This window comes from Nestor notabilis, unplaced genomic scaffold, assembly GCF_000696875.1.
Source record: "Nestor notabilis isolate BGI_N333 unplaced genomic scaffold, ASM69687v1 scaffold23739, whole genome shotgun sequence".
NCBI classification, from domain to species: Eukaryota; Metazoa; Chordata; class Aves; order Psittaciformes; family Psittacidae; genus Nestor; species Nestor notabilis.
This window is the reverse complement of record NW_009942686.1, coordinates 32,786-47,992: the sequence shown is the minus strand read 5'-3', so window position 1 is coordinate 47,992 and position 15,207 is coordinate 32,786. Positions and strand designations below refer to the sequence as shown.

At 39.8% G+C, this 15,207-nt stretch overlaps 1 protein-coding gene across 1 annotated transcript in view; it reads right to left on the bottom strand.

Annotated features, from left to right (window-relative positions):
• Nucleotides 1-1,777: 1,777 nt before the first annotated feature.
• LOC104411169 (threonine dehydratase biosynthetic, chloroplastic-like) overlaps nucleotides 1,778-15,207 on the bottom strand; it is a 28,624-nt gene continuing 15,194 nt past the window's right edge. Inside the window, exons 5-11 of the mRNA XM_010021525.1 lie at nucleotides 12,514-12,679; nucleotides 11,938-12,034; nucleotides 10,965-11,040; nucleotides 10,120-10,245; nucleotides 8,975-9,142; nucleotides 8,610-8,667; nucleotides 1,778-2,074 (exon numbers count right to left, since the gene is read on the bottom strand). Of these exons, the coding sequence (XP_010019827.1) occupies nucleotides 1,976-2,074; nucleotides 8,610-8,667; nucleotides 8,975-9,142; nucleotides 10,120-10,245; nucleotides 10,965-11,040; nucleotides 11,938-12,034; nucleotides 12,514-12,679 (790 nt within the window). The 3' untranslated portion in view covers nucleotides 1,778-1,975. The remainder of the gene's footprint in view (nucleotides 2,075-8,609; nucleotides 8,668-8,974; nucleotides 9,143-10,119; nucleotides 10,246-10,964; nucleotides 11,041-11,937; nucleotides 12,035-12,513; nucleotides 12,680-15,207) is intronic.

Below are 15,207 nucleotides of genomic sequence, written 5' to 3'. Positions count from 1 at the left end.
TTTCCCAGAAAAGGAAATACTGTAGAGATAGCCAGAACGCTGCCCTCTTCATGCCATCTTGCAGGCACAGGTTAAGTTATAGATATAGCTGGATATCTATAAGTAGTAGACACAATACAGGTGAAATCTGCATAAGTTTGGATATGCAGTTCATTATTTTTAGTCCACAGGGACCCTCTGTTTGGGCTGCTCTAACTCTCTGGATGATGCCCTTCCCAGACTACAGATGTACTAGAGTTAAGAGAGGGCAGAGAAAACTTTTGCCTATCCTAGGGCATCTCCTCTTCCATGTGTGACTTCTTGATAGTGCTTTAGAGACAAGTTTCCTACTGCAGAGCCAGGAAAGGAAACATATCTAGCAAAACCATTGCTAACTTCAGGGGAAGACTAAAGATGGAAGCTCAATTTATAAATCGTAATATGACAACAGAGGGCTGTTGTCACTATGGGCTAATATCACTAAGGGCTTGCAGCACTGTTGTCCCCAAAAGGTATAATAAAAGTTGGTTTTCATGAACACCTAGCACAGCTCACCCAGCTCTGCGTGTGGGAACTGGGACGATTTGATCCCACATGGCCCGTGGACATGCTCGCTCTAACCTTGCTGGATTTTCATCTGGGCTCTGCTAGGGCACTGCTAAATACATCATATTTACTTTATATACTTAATTATCAACTTGATACACTAGAGACAGGATTAAGACCTCTCATTAAAATACCTACACCCCAAATTTGGGTCTATCATGGTTACATTTAACCAAGGGGAATAGCATATATCAGCTCTGTTGCACCTGGCCTTAAGTAGAATTTTGCCCAAGTGGAAAGGTCACTAATGTACACACTTTCAGAAGTGGGCCTGAATTTCTCTTATATTTTTTGCAATCCCACTTTGTTACTATATTATTTGTCTGTAGTGCTGTGTATTTAGGTCAATGTGTTCTTTCTTAATTGCATTAGCCATGTGCCTGAGACTTAGGCTTCCTCTTCTCCCAGCACTGCTTTGGGCTATTAACATGTGGCCTATAAATATATTTCACTTTTAACAGTGTACTTAATCTGTCAGGTGAAATGGATAGAGTCTGTTTTAGGCAGACTAAGATGATCAGTGGAATGCTAATTACAAAATTCACATGGGTGGAGAGACCCCTTTTTGTAAAGAAACACAAGCCATTTTATATACCACTTTTTATACTGAGTCCCTAAAAGCAGCGGGAAGAATGATATTGTGTTCTGCATATGAGGTCTAATTATATTTGTAATGTTGGGGTTATTTTTAATTGCTGCAGCATCTTTTGGAACTTTACTTTATAAATAGGACAATTTTCCTGTGGGGAAGAAAAAAAAAGAAAGAATACTATATTGACTTTTATCTTCCAAGGGTTATTTTGGTTTTGTTTAAATTGTATTTGGTTAGCATCATTTTTCCTTGCATGATAGCGAAGATCAGAACAAGAATCACAGGTGTTTTCCAACCCATACCCCCACACATGAAGATATACCCTGAAGCACATTCAGCAAATGAAGAACTGCTTCTGGCTTGGAAATGGAAAATTACTATACTCGTGGTATGGCAAAGTCCAGCAGAAGGAGCTGCATTACTTTAACTAGGGGCGTCAGAATCAAAAGACTTTTGAGAGGTCTGTATTCAGATGTAAAGAAAAATATCTTCTCCCAGTTTATTTATTGAATGTCATAGGATCCTACATACTAGCCAAAATCCAGACAGCCAGCTGATAAGAAATTACTGAATTCCAACACTAGCAGAGACTAGAAGTTTCCCTTAGCTAAGCTAAAGTTTGGAGTTTAACTTTATTCCCAAGAACATTCGCTATGTTTTGAGCAGAAAATAAATATCCTGAAACTATTTGCTAACTGTTCAGCTTTGAAAGCTAATATTTGTTCTGAATGCCTCAAGATTAGGGCTCTATAAAATACTTGTCAGAGGATCTCATCCCTTTCCCTTGTTCTGTGCCCATCATCGCTCAGTCCAGGCAGCTGTGGGGTAGCGTTCCAAGAGTGCATTCCTCAGCTGGGCTGTGTGGATCTTGTCTCTGGTCTCCACAGTGCAGGTGACCTGGGAAAAGAATTAAGAGCATTCCTGATGGCATGGCAGCAATCTCGGATACAGGCATTTCCAACCCAATCCTAAAATTCACTCATAAAAGCAAAATAATCAGTGCAACATAAAAACTCTGGACCTTGCCTCTTCTGTCTACTCAGATAAGAAAACAGACATCTGGGACTTTTCCAGCTCTCCTGCATGGTCCTAAAATCTTCTGACAGCCCTGCTTTATTGCCTTCAAGGTTTAAAGGACATAGGCTGATCCTCTGCTGGCTCCTGGGCAAAATACTTGTCTGCTGTTGGCCTCCCTGAAGCCATCTGTTAGCAGCTTCTTATTTCCATCCCCTGAGGTATGTATACAGTGCTGCTGCCACCTCACCCATCTCTGATTCTTCCCTCACCATATTTCCATATTTCTGGGCACTGTTTGTTCCAGTACCTTCATCTTTCAAGCTCTTTATATTCTCCTCTTCTCTTTCATGGACTGATCCCCCAGCCCTTTATTGTCTCTGCAGTATTCTGGCTGGTTTCACCTACTCACACACCTTCTTGTTTTATTCTGATTTTCTGTTTGCTCATTGCATCACTTCTAGTTTTCTGTTATGGTTGTTCTACTGCTAAATCAAACCCAGACAAACCTAATCTTGATAGTATTCTTTTTATTCTTCGCTCACCTCTACAAGTATTATTGACAATCCTGTCATGCAGGCACTGCAGACAATAACTTCAAGGTAATTTTTTCCAATTCTTCTTCATTCTTTCTTTTCTACAAACTCACATCTCTATTGCATCATTTGGAAATATGGGCACTACCAAAGGTGAGGCACCTATGTGATGGTGCAGAAGGAAAATTACACCTCACAATTTTAGACTACTTCTGTCACTGCTGACCCTACTGGAATTATCACTGATGTTGAAAGTGCCACGTGGAAAAAGTAGCTCACAGAAACATGGAAATCTAGTGAGGAAAGGATCCAAGATGAGTCACAGTGCAACAACGGAGTTTATTATAACAGACAAATCTACGAAGAATAAAGAAAAAAACCTGGCCATGGTAACCTTAAGGTGGACTGCTATGGACAGATGTCCTGTATAATGTTCTTATCAGAGCTTCAGCCTTTACAGAAAACAGAAAGGCAAAAAAATAAATTTGGCTCTATTCAAATGTGTTTATGAGGATATTTCTGAATAGGAACTTTGTGAATTCATGTTTCTGGGAATAAGCTTAAAATAACAATAAACCTTTAGCAAAACTGTTGAATGAGAAGATGAAACACTAACTCCAGGTTATGTAGACAGCCATGAGCTTAACTTGATAAAGAAAACTGGCTATAGCTTCTTAAATATTCTTCATCAAATGAGGCACATTTCCAATTTGTTTCTGTAATTCTACGCCTCTTATGCTGAACAGCATTCCATTCTTGTTTGGCTCTTTGGAACACAAGTTCTCTTGAGACTAAAGGCCACTTTTTCTCTTCTCAAGAGAAGGACAGTCACAGAAGAGGAGAAACACAAAGATTGGGAAAAGTGTCTGAATGATCTCTAGGCACCAAAAGTACCAAATACCCATTACCCATTCCCTTCATATAAAATCCTGAAAGCTTTTCAGTCCCATCTTCAAGAGCACACACTCATCTCTCACAAGTCTGCAATCAAAAAAAGCAACTTTTTTCCCCTTTCACAGTGACCATGCCTGTTTTGTCCTGAGCAAATCAATTGCTGCACTTGGAACCAGTCTGGACTTGCCAGTTTCAGCTTTGAACATCTGGCAGCAAGCAACTATTCTGCCCTGGGAGCAAACATGATTTTGATTTATAGAGCTAACTATCCTCCTCTCTGCTGTTTTCTTTCTGCTAATGATTGAAGCCAGAGAGCTTGTAAACTGTTTGTGTAAGTACTGTCTTTTTGTTCTGTGCATGCACAGCATACAACACCTGATACGGCCATTAAGAGGCTTTAATGTATGATAAAAGTAATAACAGCAGCAAAGCAGCAATAATAATAAACAACTCCAGAAATTCACCTGAAATTCACCTGATGTTTCACACCTGTCAAGCAGAGGAAGAGAGAACATTTGCTCACAGCAGGAGTGAACAGAGAATCACACTGCACTTGAGAGCAGCTACAGATTTAAACAGCAAGGCAGGCAAGAATTTGCTTTCTTGCTCAGATTAAGCCAATTTACACTGCGGTTTTACTTTCACAGAACTCCTCTCCCTTACTCACTTCACCTGGGAAGTATCATTTACATGAGTGTCCAACAGGGCAATCCTCATATTCATGGGGAGATATAAGAAGATTTTATCTACCTAGGATGAATAGTCACCTAGGTACTAATAGCTACAGGAGGCTGCATACCTACTGATGAATTTAAAGTAAGTGCTCTAAATTGGTCTTATCTAAGAACAAATAACAAAACCTGTTGCCTGATGTGTTTTATACTCCATGCAAGATAAACCATGACAACTAGAGAAAACTTTATATTTGTTTCAAACCCATAAGCCTTCAGGACTAGACCCAGCAGTGCTCTCACTGACTGCAGGACCATGTTTACAGAGTAGACCTTGCTTTTGAGTGTCTCAAAAATCCCTGAAAAACACCACCACCAAATAATGAGTACATTTTATGCATTTCTTTTGTACATATAATAGCCTAGATAAAACAGGATAGATAAAATAGATATTATATATTATCCTAGATCAAATAAAATAGTCTGGTCCTGTAAGACCATTAGAATAACCAGCCAGGTTATTTTACTTTAAGGTAAAAGCCAGATAGTCCCCAGGATCTGTGCAATGCAGTGCTTGAGAAAGAGCTTAACAACTGCCATAGCTGTCACTTGTTTGTGCAACCTGAGCCCTTATCTTTTGGCATATTCTTGCATTCAGGTTGGTGAGCACAAGCAAGTTATTGTTGCATTATGTAAATCAGATAATAATCCAACAGGTCTACTTTAATCCTCCCCGAAGTCAGGTTCTTATTTCTGCTACTGGAGCAAGCTATTCTGCACCACTTTAGTCTGCTATGGAATGCCAGTGAAGAAAATGACTGAGAAGAAATGTACTGTTGAACTTCCCACTCCAAGTGTCTTCATTTTGCAGACAGGGAACTGAAGCATGGAAACAATGCCTTGCCCAGGGTCATGCAGGAAATGCTTTAGGAATGATAGCATCCTTTTTGTAGCTGGACAGCTGCACGCTCCTCTGTATTCTCAGGTCAATAATGCAGGATAATGCAGACTCTAATCCAAAATATTCTTCTCCAGCCTTTTACAAAATGCACATTGACCCAGAGGAATTTACTCATATGGACCAGAGCAGACTAAGATAATTTAATGGGTTCTGGCTTGAGGTGAATAAACTGTATGGAAAAAAAAAGGTATTACACCACACAAAGTGAGCCAGGAAATGCGGCACCACTGGGACAATGTGTAATGTTATCATAAAGAAAAAGCAACACTTGATTTATGGATTAGTACTTTGTTGCACAGTCAGAGGGAGAAGTAATGTGATGTTCTTTTCACAACTGGTCTCTTCCGTGTTATGTAAAGCCACAGCAGAGTTAAGCTCCTGAGAGGTTTGCTGTGAACAAACCAGACAATCCCATAACGTCAAACAGGACTGAGGTCAGAGGGAACATGGCCGTTGCAGCTGCTTTCCTACAAAGCTGTTGGAGCACCTCAGGACTTTGCAAGCCCTCGCTGCTCTGTCCCAGGACCCTCCTGTACCTGCCAGTCTGACTATGCTGCAGCTTCAGTGGTTGAGGAGAAGGCTTTTCTAGATAGTTGGTGTCCTCAAAGTTAATTTTTTTTTCAGCCTAAGTCCACATATGAGACATCCCGATACCCTAAAGAATAGGGAAAATTCACAGAAGAAAGCTGTAGTTTCCGCCCACTGAGTAATCCTTTAGATCTCTATATCCAATTAGCTGGTAATATTAGATAATATTTTCCTTAGCTCTGATCCTTATTTATACCTATATTCCTGATCACCTATGAGGAATAGATGGAGCCTACAAGACTGGTTATTTGTATAATTTGCCAAGAATTATCTATCTCAATACTGAGACTGTGGAAGCCATTTCCTCACTGCTCAGGTAAGAATGAATTAAGGTGTAGTCCTCTGCAAGACACAAATTCAGCATGAGTCACAAGGAAAGAGAATCTAAACTGTAGGTGTGAGCAGACAGTATCCAAAAGAAATGCCCATATTGTTCCAAAAGTACTTGACAAGCCAATCTCACTGCACGAAGTACTGCATTAAGAATCATCTGAATCTAATGTAGCCATGTATTTTTTTATTAAAAAAATCTTTTTTTTTTTTGTCAGTAAAATGTTCCAAAAGTTATTTTTCCAAAAGCATAGTTTGAACATAAAGGTTCATTTTAGTAAGTCCTTACTATTCCATGAAATCAGACTATTAGCAAGGATCTTCCCATGAAGTGGGTACCAGATGAATAAACACTAAAACAGAAAGACATTTCACTAGAGGGGAAGAAAAAACATGTGCTCTATCTTTCTGATAAGCAGTGACTAGAAGCCAAGTTTCTCTCCTTTGGAAAGGAAGGGGTAAATCTGAAAGGATGATTAAATAGTGAGAACACAATCTTGACAGGACTGATTTGGTGTTTAAAAAAAGCCACTGCACTCACTGCTCTGTTCTGTCAAACACATCATCTACATCCACAGTCAAAAGTATGTATTATAGTGGGGTGGTTATAACCTTTCCTATTATTACCACCAGTTCAATACATGATAATTTGGGTTCTTGATCCAGCTTTAAATGCATGCTTAATTTAATGTTCTGTGATTTACACTGCTGAAAATGATACAAAGTTCTTTGCAGGTCTGCTTTAGTAGCAAATGCTTAAAATGCTTTGCTGACAGAGGGCTTTGACTCTTACAAAGAAAAAAAGCAAACCCTTCCCCATTTGTGTTAGCTTTACTGTGAAAATCCGTACATTTTTCTATATATGGTTAGAGCAAATTTATTTTCATGCTTAAAGATAAATTCAATATTTTACCTTTATTTGATTACCTTTGGTTTAGTTTCCAAAGAAAAGCTTATGATTGACTAGGTGTCACTTGATAGAGGTGCCTCCAAAGTCACTGAGGTCTGTAAATCTGGATCACTACTTTGTACTCAGCACCTATTTATCTGATAGCCTCTCCCAGACTGATTAAAAGCCATCATGCAAATCCAACATCCAATTAAATTATTCAGGGATGCAAATTCCTCCCTTCAACCCTCTTTTAATACGACACTCTCAGATCCTTGAAGTGGACAGTCAGTGAAAATACATTGTTCAAAGGGCAGACAATAGCACATGGCACTTTTTCATTCAGGCACTGTAGACAGAAGAGGTTCCAAGAGCAATGGAAAATTGGTCTAACATTCTCAATCAAAACCTAAGAAAGTGGATTTATTTAGTAGCATTAATAAAAAATACAAGCCCTACTTTATAAAAATCATATTGAAAACTTTAGAAGTTACAGAGTTTAATGAATCTAGCCTTGGTAAAAGGGTTTTTCAGAGGTTAGTCACTGAATCTGATGAATTTGTCATGTTATCTTCACGTTACTCAAACCAGCAAGCTGGCTTATTGTTATGACATTGCAGAACAATGTAGTTTTAGTCCTACACACTTGAGAAAAATTATAATATCATGTTCTGAAAGTTGTTCATGAACTACATTGTAGTTCTTTGCTACTGTCGTCTCTAATCTACCCTATTCCTTACATCTGCAAGTGAAAATACTGAGCGGGGTTTTGCATCCAGGTGGGAAATGAGATTTAAATGCCAAAATTGAAGAAATTAATTACTCAATAACACTCCTGAATTCCACTTATGAGCCTGTTTAGCAGAGATCCCTTATTTGACTTCCACCTATGATTTCACAAACTAAGTCATATTGGACTCTGACAGCACTAGCATCAAGTCAGTGGAACCACTCCTTTGCCAAACCAGTTGAATTAAGGAATATGCCATGAGACAAATGATCCTTTTAAGAGATGCCATTAACTGGTAGCACCTCCTAATTGTGATGGTATCAAATACTCAACAAAGGAATAATAATTCTGCTCTGTGCTCTTTGTGGATAAGTTACAAAACTGAGGCCCTAATTAAAAATAAGGAATCCTTAAGAGTAAGGGTGTTCTCCATATTGCTTTAAGGCAAATTGATCCCAGATAATTACAGCCAACCCACAGAGCTGGCTCTTCAAGTTCAGGATGGATGATGGAGCTTGTTCACCACCTCCGGCACACCACCACGCAGGTAAGAAAGGTTTGTAATAGCAACAGCCAGAGTATTTCACTCACGGTGTTGCAACAGCAGGTAAAACAGGTCCTGTATTATTTATATGCCTGCTAAGAATTTGGTGAGGCAAGATGCTGTATAACACAGAAGAAATTATCACACCACTCCCCAAATCATTGTACACACTCTATTGGACTTCTTCAACATAGTCATATAGTGATATTGGAAAATCAGAATAAACTAGGGAGGGCCAGTACTGCTAGAGAAACTGAAACTGCATCTCATCTTACCTCAACAGTGAAGAGCTCAGATGTCACAAATGTGCGTTCTTGTTTGATATCCAAAACTCTAGATCAAACAGGGATAAATTAGAAATCACAACAAGCCTTTGTCACTGTAAAACACTTTCTAGAAGCATCTGGACAGTAACTATCTTTGCTGGTTTTTATATTTTCTATGCTGCAAAGGTGCTTTCACATTCCAAGAAAAATGAGAGAAATAAAAGAAGTTTTTTAAAATATAACAAGAAAAAACCCTTTTGATTAATTAGTTGCTTACAGACTTGACTTCAGAGAACATTTGGAAACATGCGCCAATCTTTAATAATCTTTGTGCTATTCTGTGATTATATTTCCCTACTCTAAGTCTGATTTACCTTACTTCTTCCCGAGCCAAAACCTCCAGTAGCTTTGAAATGTCTGCTGGGCAGTCAGAAAGCACGAGGGAAAATCTACACACTCGGTTATCAAGGGTCAGGGCACGAGCTATGCACTGCTGCAGCAAATGTAATTCCAAGTTTCCACTGCATAGAACAACTGCCACTCTGAAAACAGATAAAAACAGGATTTTTGGTTAGCACTTGTCTGTGCAAAGGAACCATAGATCACAGACACTGTGTTCAATATCAGCTTAGGATCTGTTAGCACCACGTTTTGATAAATGTATATTACATGTCAGTGGGGCTCCTGGCTCTCAGTATCAATTGTGTGCAGGCAGTGGGGGCCTAGAAGCTGGCTGCATTAGTTTGCCTAAAATTTTGTTTTCATTTTGCATTTCCTGGAGATGTTGGTTTTATTAGAGATAATCAGCTGGAAAATTCTAGCTCTGTGTCAAATTTTAAAAACATGACATCATTTTTCCCTGGAGGTTCCAAGTCCCAGCCTATTAGTGGTTAGACAACATGTATGTTCAAGGCATACATTCTGGACTACGTCCTGAGCCAAGACTCAACCTGCTTAAGTACTGAATACTCAAGCCCAGATGCAAGAAGGCACCTACCCACCCTTTTAACACTAAGCACAAGTGTAATCCCATTGACTATCTGGGCAGGAGTTCTTGGGGCTGGGAGGCAGGTGCCACTGAGCAACTGCAGAAGACAGTTTAGCTCCTGTCCCACCACAGACAGGGCTAATTTCCACAAGTGGAATGAGAGAAGCCAACAGTCTGACAAAAGCAGGATGCTCTCCTGGCAGATGTGACCATGACTTGTGGAGCTGTGTGTTACTGCCTTTCCCCAGCCATTAGAGAATACAGGAAAATGACAAGATTTGTCAGGTCTCCAGGCTGATATTTGTCTTGTTCTTGACCTGTGAGTGGTCTCTTCAGCCTGAAGTAGATGCCACAGATAAGCCCATTGCCAGCTGCAGGCACAAACTGCCTCATCACTCATAAAACAAGCAGCTTCTCTCCGTTTTCTGGGACCAAGGCACTCAACAGTCCCCTGCTTTGCCACACATTCCCTGCTTTGCCACACGTTCGCATGTTTTTGCCACAGTTCCCCGTTTGCAATAGCTGCTGTACCTTTTACCCTTCAACTCTGGCAGTTTCCCTGCAACCAGTGCTGCAAGGCCAATGGCGCCTTCTGCATCAACCGTGGCTCGCTCATACTCCAGCAATCTCAGCATTGAAATGAGGATGTCCTCCTCCCTGAAAGCAAAAGACTTGTGTCAAAACAAAACGAAATGAGCTACTAATAGCAGAAGACAATAAATTTATGTATAACTGGATTCCCTTCATTCTCCCATGTATGTATGACCCCAAGATAGAGTTAAAGAAATCTGTGCTGCTGGGGTGAATGTATATCTCAGTCTTTATATTAACTGAAAGACAGGGTATCATTTTAACTAGAACCATTGTGCTAGCTAAATCCTAGTGGTAAGTATATTCTGCCAACTTGGCCTTTTCTGTGAAGATTTAGAAGAGTTCTGTCAAAGGCTGCCTTCAAGTGTTGTAGAATACAGCCAGGACAAATTTTACACCCAGATGTATGACCATGTACTAGCAGCAGGTGAAGTTTTGGCCAAAGGGGTCAGTTTGGATGATGCTTTTAGTCATATGACTTAGTTTTAGGTCCTCCTGTGAGGAGCAGGGAGTTGGACTCAACGATTGCTTATGGGTGTCTCCCAACTTGAGATATTCTACAATTCTATGATATGTGGGTTTGGGTTCAGTGTCTTCTGTGCCCCTCTTGGAAGGAGGGGCAACCTACCACCACCATGCTCTCACAGCACATGCATGATGGCAACTCCTGCCAACCTGCTCTCCACTGTATGTGAAGAACCACCATACACTGGTGGTACGGTACATTTTTCACATACAGCAATGCTCACCCAGTATTACTATTTTCACTGGTTTTGTTTACCCACCTCACAGCAACAACTTTATCCACAAGTTTCCCAGTCAGCTGCAAAGAATTGCTGCCGAAGCAAAGTCCACTCACATCTGCAGATTTCAAAAGACAAAACTGTGAAGCTGGCTGCTTTAGGCAAGTTCGACATCTTATAGAGTCCTGGGTTTTTTGTGTCCTTAATGAGTGCAGCACACTGCTGTTCTATGACCTTAAGTTGCTTGATTTTTTATATGATAGAAATACTTTTGGTAATGAAGGACCAAACTGCACAGGAAGATTTTGCCATTTTGGACTCCTTTAAGAAAGTTTTGATTCTTCACTAGCATAGTTGCACTGCAAGAGTGACCTTGCAGTCCAGCACTTTTTTTGCTTGAAGGAGAGAAGAACCAAGCGTGGTGCTGGGTTGGTTTCCTACAGCAGGACAGTTAGTGAAAGAGTGCAGAGACAGGTACAGCTTATCAAGAGAGTTAAGTTGTTTATAAAACTCCCATTTAACCCAGAGCTTCCAGAGTTTTGGACATCAGGTAAACAGGATATTCTTACATTGCTTAACAGTTGAGGGGTTTTGAGCAAATTATATGGAAACAACTCTATTGTTTATAAACACTGGTGTTCAGAGAACAGTTTTGTAAGTCTAAATATTTAAGCACAGCATTTTCCTGCCTTTTCACAAATTAGTCTTTTACACAAGAGCTTTCCCATTGACTTCACTGGTTGAGGTGCTGCTTGTGAACACAATGGTCAGATAAATACTCTCATATTTCTAAGTATTCACCTGAACATTTCATGTGCACTGTAAATAGTACTGTATCCCAGGTAGGTGGTGGGAGAAATGTGGCAGAAGTTGCCTCTACAGCTTGAATGAAAGTCTGACTCTTCAAAAATTTCCTTGAAAATATGTTTGAACTGAATTATTGATAAAATAATAGGGTTGGAGAAAACAACTACAAACTTTACTTTACCGCCAAAAGAATAATACATTTTCTTACCTCCATAAAAGTGATGATTGCTGCAAGCCTGGTCTTCAATTGGGTGGCCAGCCTTTAAGGACTGTTGCAATACAGGGAAGCTTTCAGATTCAACCCCCTGGGGAAGACAAGTGATTTAACTTTTTTATTGATCCAGTTATAACTGAAGTCACCACCAAAGTGGATGCTGAAAAAGCTGCACAAAGTTTCCTCTTCAAATTAATAATTTGTTTCAAATTGCATAATAATGGTATTATCATTAAACTTACCCTGTGGTTTATTTAGGGCCAAACTTATCCTGTAAGAAATAATTTCAAGACACAGAACTAATTTCATTTGCTTTGGAAGAGTCTTTCCCACATTTTTGCTTAAATCCAGCCAAGCAGCCAAGGGACAGGAGGCTTCCCAGGCTCTCAGAGTCTCTTCTCCTAGGTGAAGCCCACAGGATCAGATAGTCCCTGTCCCCAGCACAAGCAACCTCTGCCACTGTATCACTAGATACCAGTGTATTGTTATCACCAGATACCAGCGTCTTTTGAAAACAAGTGTGGCGAAAGCTGTTAAAATGCAACGCTTTGTAGGTTAAAGGAAACTTACAATTACAGAAATATGTGGGTTAAGGTGTTTGAGCGCAGCAGCTGACCCTGCCAGCAAGCCGCAGTGGCCTCCTGCAGGGAAAATCACCGCGTCCAGCTTTGGCACCTGCTCGTACACCTCCAGTCCCACGGTTCCCAGGCCTGACAGGTAGACAGCACTATCCTCCCTGCGGGAAGGAAGGGCACAGTTCAGGGTTCACAGTAGTCGACACATTAATAGCTCAATCTACTACTTTGAATTCATTGTTTGGCAGAAAAAGATATGTGAGAGTAAATCACAAGCGCAATGCAGGAAGGACGCAATATAACAGGACACTGCCATCAGACAGACCATTGCGTGCTGTTACCTAGGGGGAGAAAACTTGTGCCACTGATAAACCCCAGAAATAGCCTTCAGGCTGAAGAGCACTTATCTCTGTTGTTACCAGCATCAGGTTTTTATAGAGCTGGTGAGACAGAAGTCATGTTTCCATTGCCATCACTTCCTTCAGCTTCACAAATTTTTAATGTTGCAGTCCAAACTAAAAACAAAGTCTCAAAAAGAAATCTTCTTCTTTTTATTTATAAGTGGAATTTAGTGCTTGTGATGAATGGGAATTTTCATGAAATTTAAGCACTGCATTCTACCTCACAAATACCAAACAGATTCCTAGAGAGTTAAGTCTTTCCACAATCCAGGGCCAACATCTGATACCTTCACATTACTCTGGAAGCCTCTGGAAGGGTAAGAGAAGCATTTAGTCATGCCAAAATACTCACTGGTAAAACACTTTCAGACAAAGGTAATATAATGAGCAGAAATAGGGACAGGCAGAGTCAAAAGACTGAAGTCCATGGTACAGTCACAATTGACTTGGATCTATTTCTAAAAGCTGTTTTGCATTTCATTTAAAAGTTAGCAATGATGCAAATGTAGAATGGGATATGAACAAAAGAAGATATGTAGGAGATCTCTGTATGCTTGTATGTTCTGTTTTTTCTGGCAAACGGATAAGCAAATAGAATTATAGATCAAATGACTTCACTTGATTTACTTGACCCAGGGCGTTTGGACACTATGAAGCTAAGCTTTTATTACCATCAGAAATGCACAGAGAGGCTTAGCACAGGAGCACAGGACGGTGGAAAGCAAGGCCTTCTTGAGAAGTTACCTCATATATGTAGCAAAACACAGCAAGTTCCTCAGGGAAGAGGCTATATAACCATACAAGCAAGGATGGGAGGAATGACCTTTCACTCCCATAGCACAGCTAAAGACTGTCATGGTGGGATGGGTAACCAAACTCTTGAATTTATTGTCTTTATCAAGATACCGAAGGAGCTCTCTCTTCCTTCTTGTATGTGACAAAATATATCACTGATCTCGTGAACAATTCTGGATCCTTATTCACAAATAAGATTCAGAATTGAGTCTGCAGAGTTACCCCTGCCATGTTCACATGCGAAATCATGGGAACCTGCAAAAATTAATGAGGACCTGGAATATTCAATTTAGGAGTAAAACTTCACTAGTAACTGACAACTGTGTCTCTCAATCACAAATCAACCTTTCTCACATCATCCCAGAGATATGTTACTTACTGGCAATATTCACATTACATTTATAATGAGGTTCTGAACACCTATAGTTATGTCAGCAGCAATTAGGTAGACTTAATGATTGAATTCCAACTTGTAAAATCACATTTAATTCCTGGAATTTCACAGGAAGCTGCAGTTGCATAAAAAGTTTCCTTCCTCTAATTGAACACTGGCGCAATCATTTTCATAACATAGTATTTTAGTTGTGCTCAAGAAATGGGAATAACTGACACTGACACACCCTACATAGGACATCACCTGTCCAGGTAAAACCAAATACAGGCACATAATGTCTACTTCAGGAAGGAAAGAATGAATTGTTGGTTAAAGAGGTCCAGAGACCAAATTGCTAGAGATTTTATGCAACCTAGAATTAAACTGAAATAAAATGACATTTCAAAAGTTCCATTCTAAAGCTCAGGAGATCAGCTGATGTTTTACAGACAGCTTTGGTTAGCAACAATTAATGTGTGTCAGCACACATCAAAGATGACTGGCTATCCACATATGCATACATTTCTCTGGGAAAGCTCTCCCAGTCTACACCTAACAAAATATGTTTCAGGCATCCCATTAGGAAGAGGCTCACAAGTGTAGTGGGGGGTTTTCTCCAGATTGTGAAAAATTGCATCTGTGAAGTCTTAATTAAACATAGTAACAGATTGAATAATTCTCTTTCTTGTAACCTGAAACACCTGTTACTTGTAACCTGAAATAAATCAAAATGCTTTGATATTATTAATGGTAATGTGTACATTTCAAGTTCCTCAATGCTAGATGCTGTGGTTCTTCACATGTGGTGTCCCTGGGGTTTCATGAACTTGGAGAATATCTACATTGCGTAATGCAAATAATTACTTGGGGAGAATGGGAAGATTAAACATGAAATTCCAATAAAACAATTTATTTCTTATGTGCAAACATGATAGCTGATGCAAGCCAGCTAGAAGTTAACACATCGATTGAAAAATGGCTGACAAAAGTTTGGAAATCACCAAGTTTTGGAAAGCTGTGGTTTTCAAAGAGGGCTTAAATGGGTTTAAAATTCAGTGGGATCTAGGGCACCTCATTCCTTTAGGTTTCTTTGAAAGTCTCAGTCTGGGACAAGGTTGTG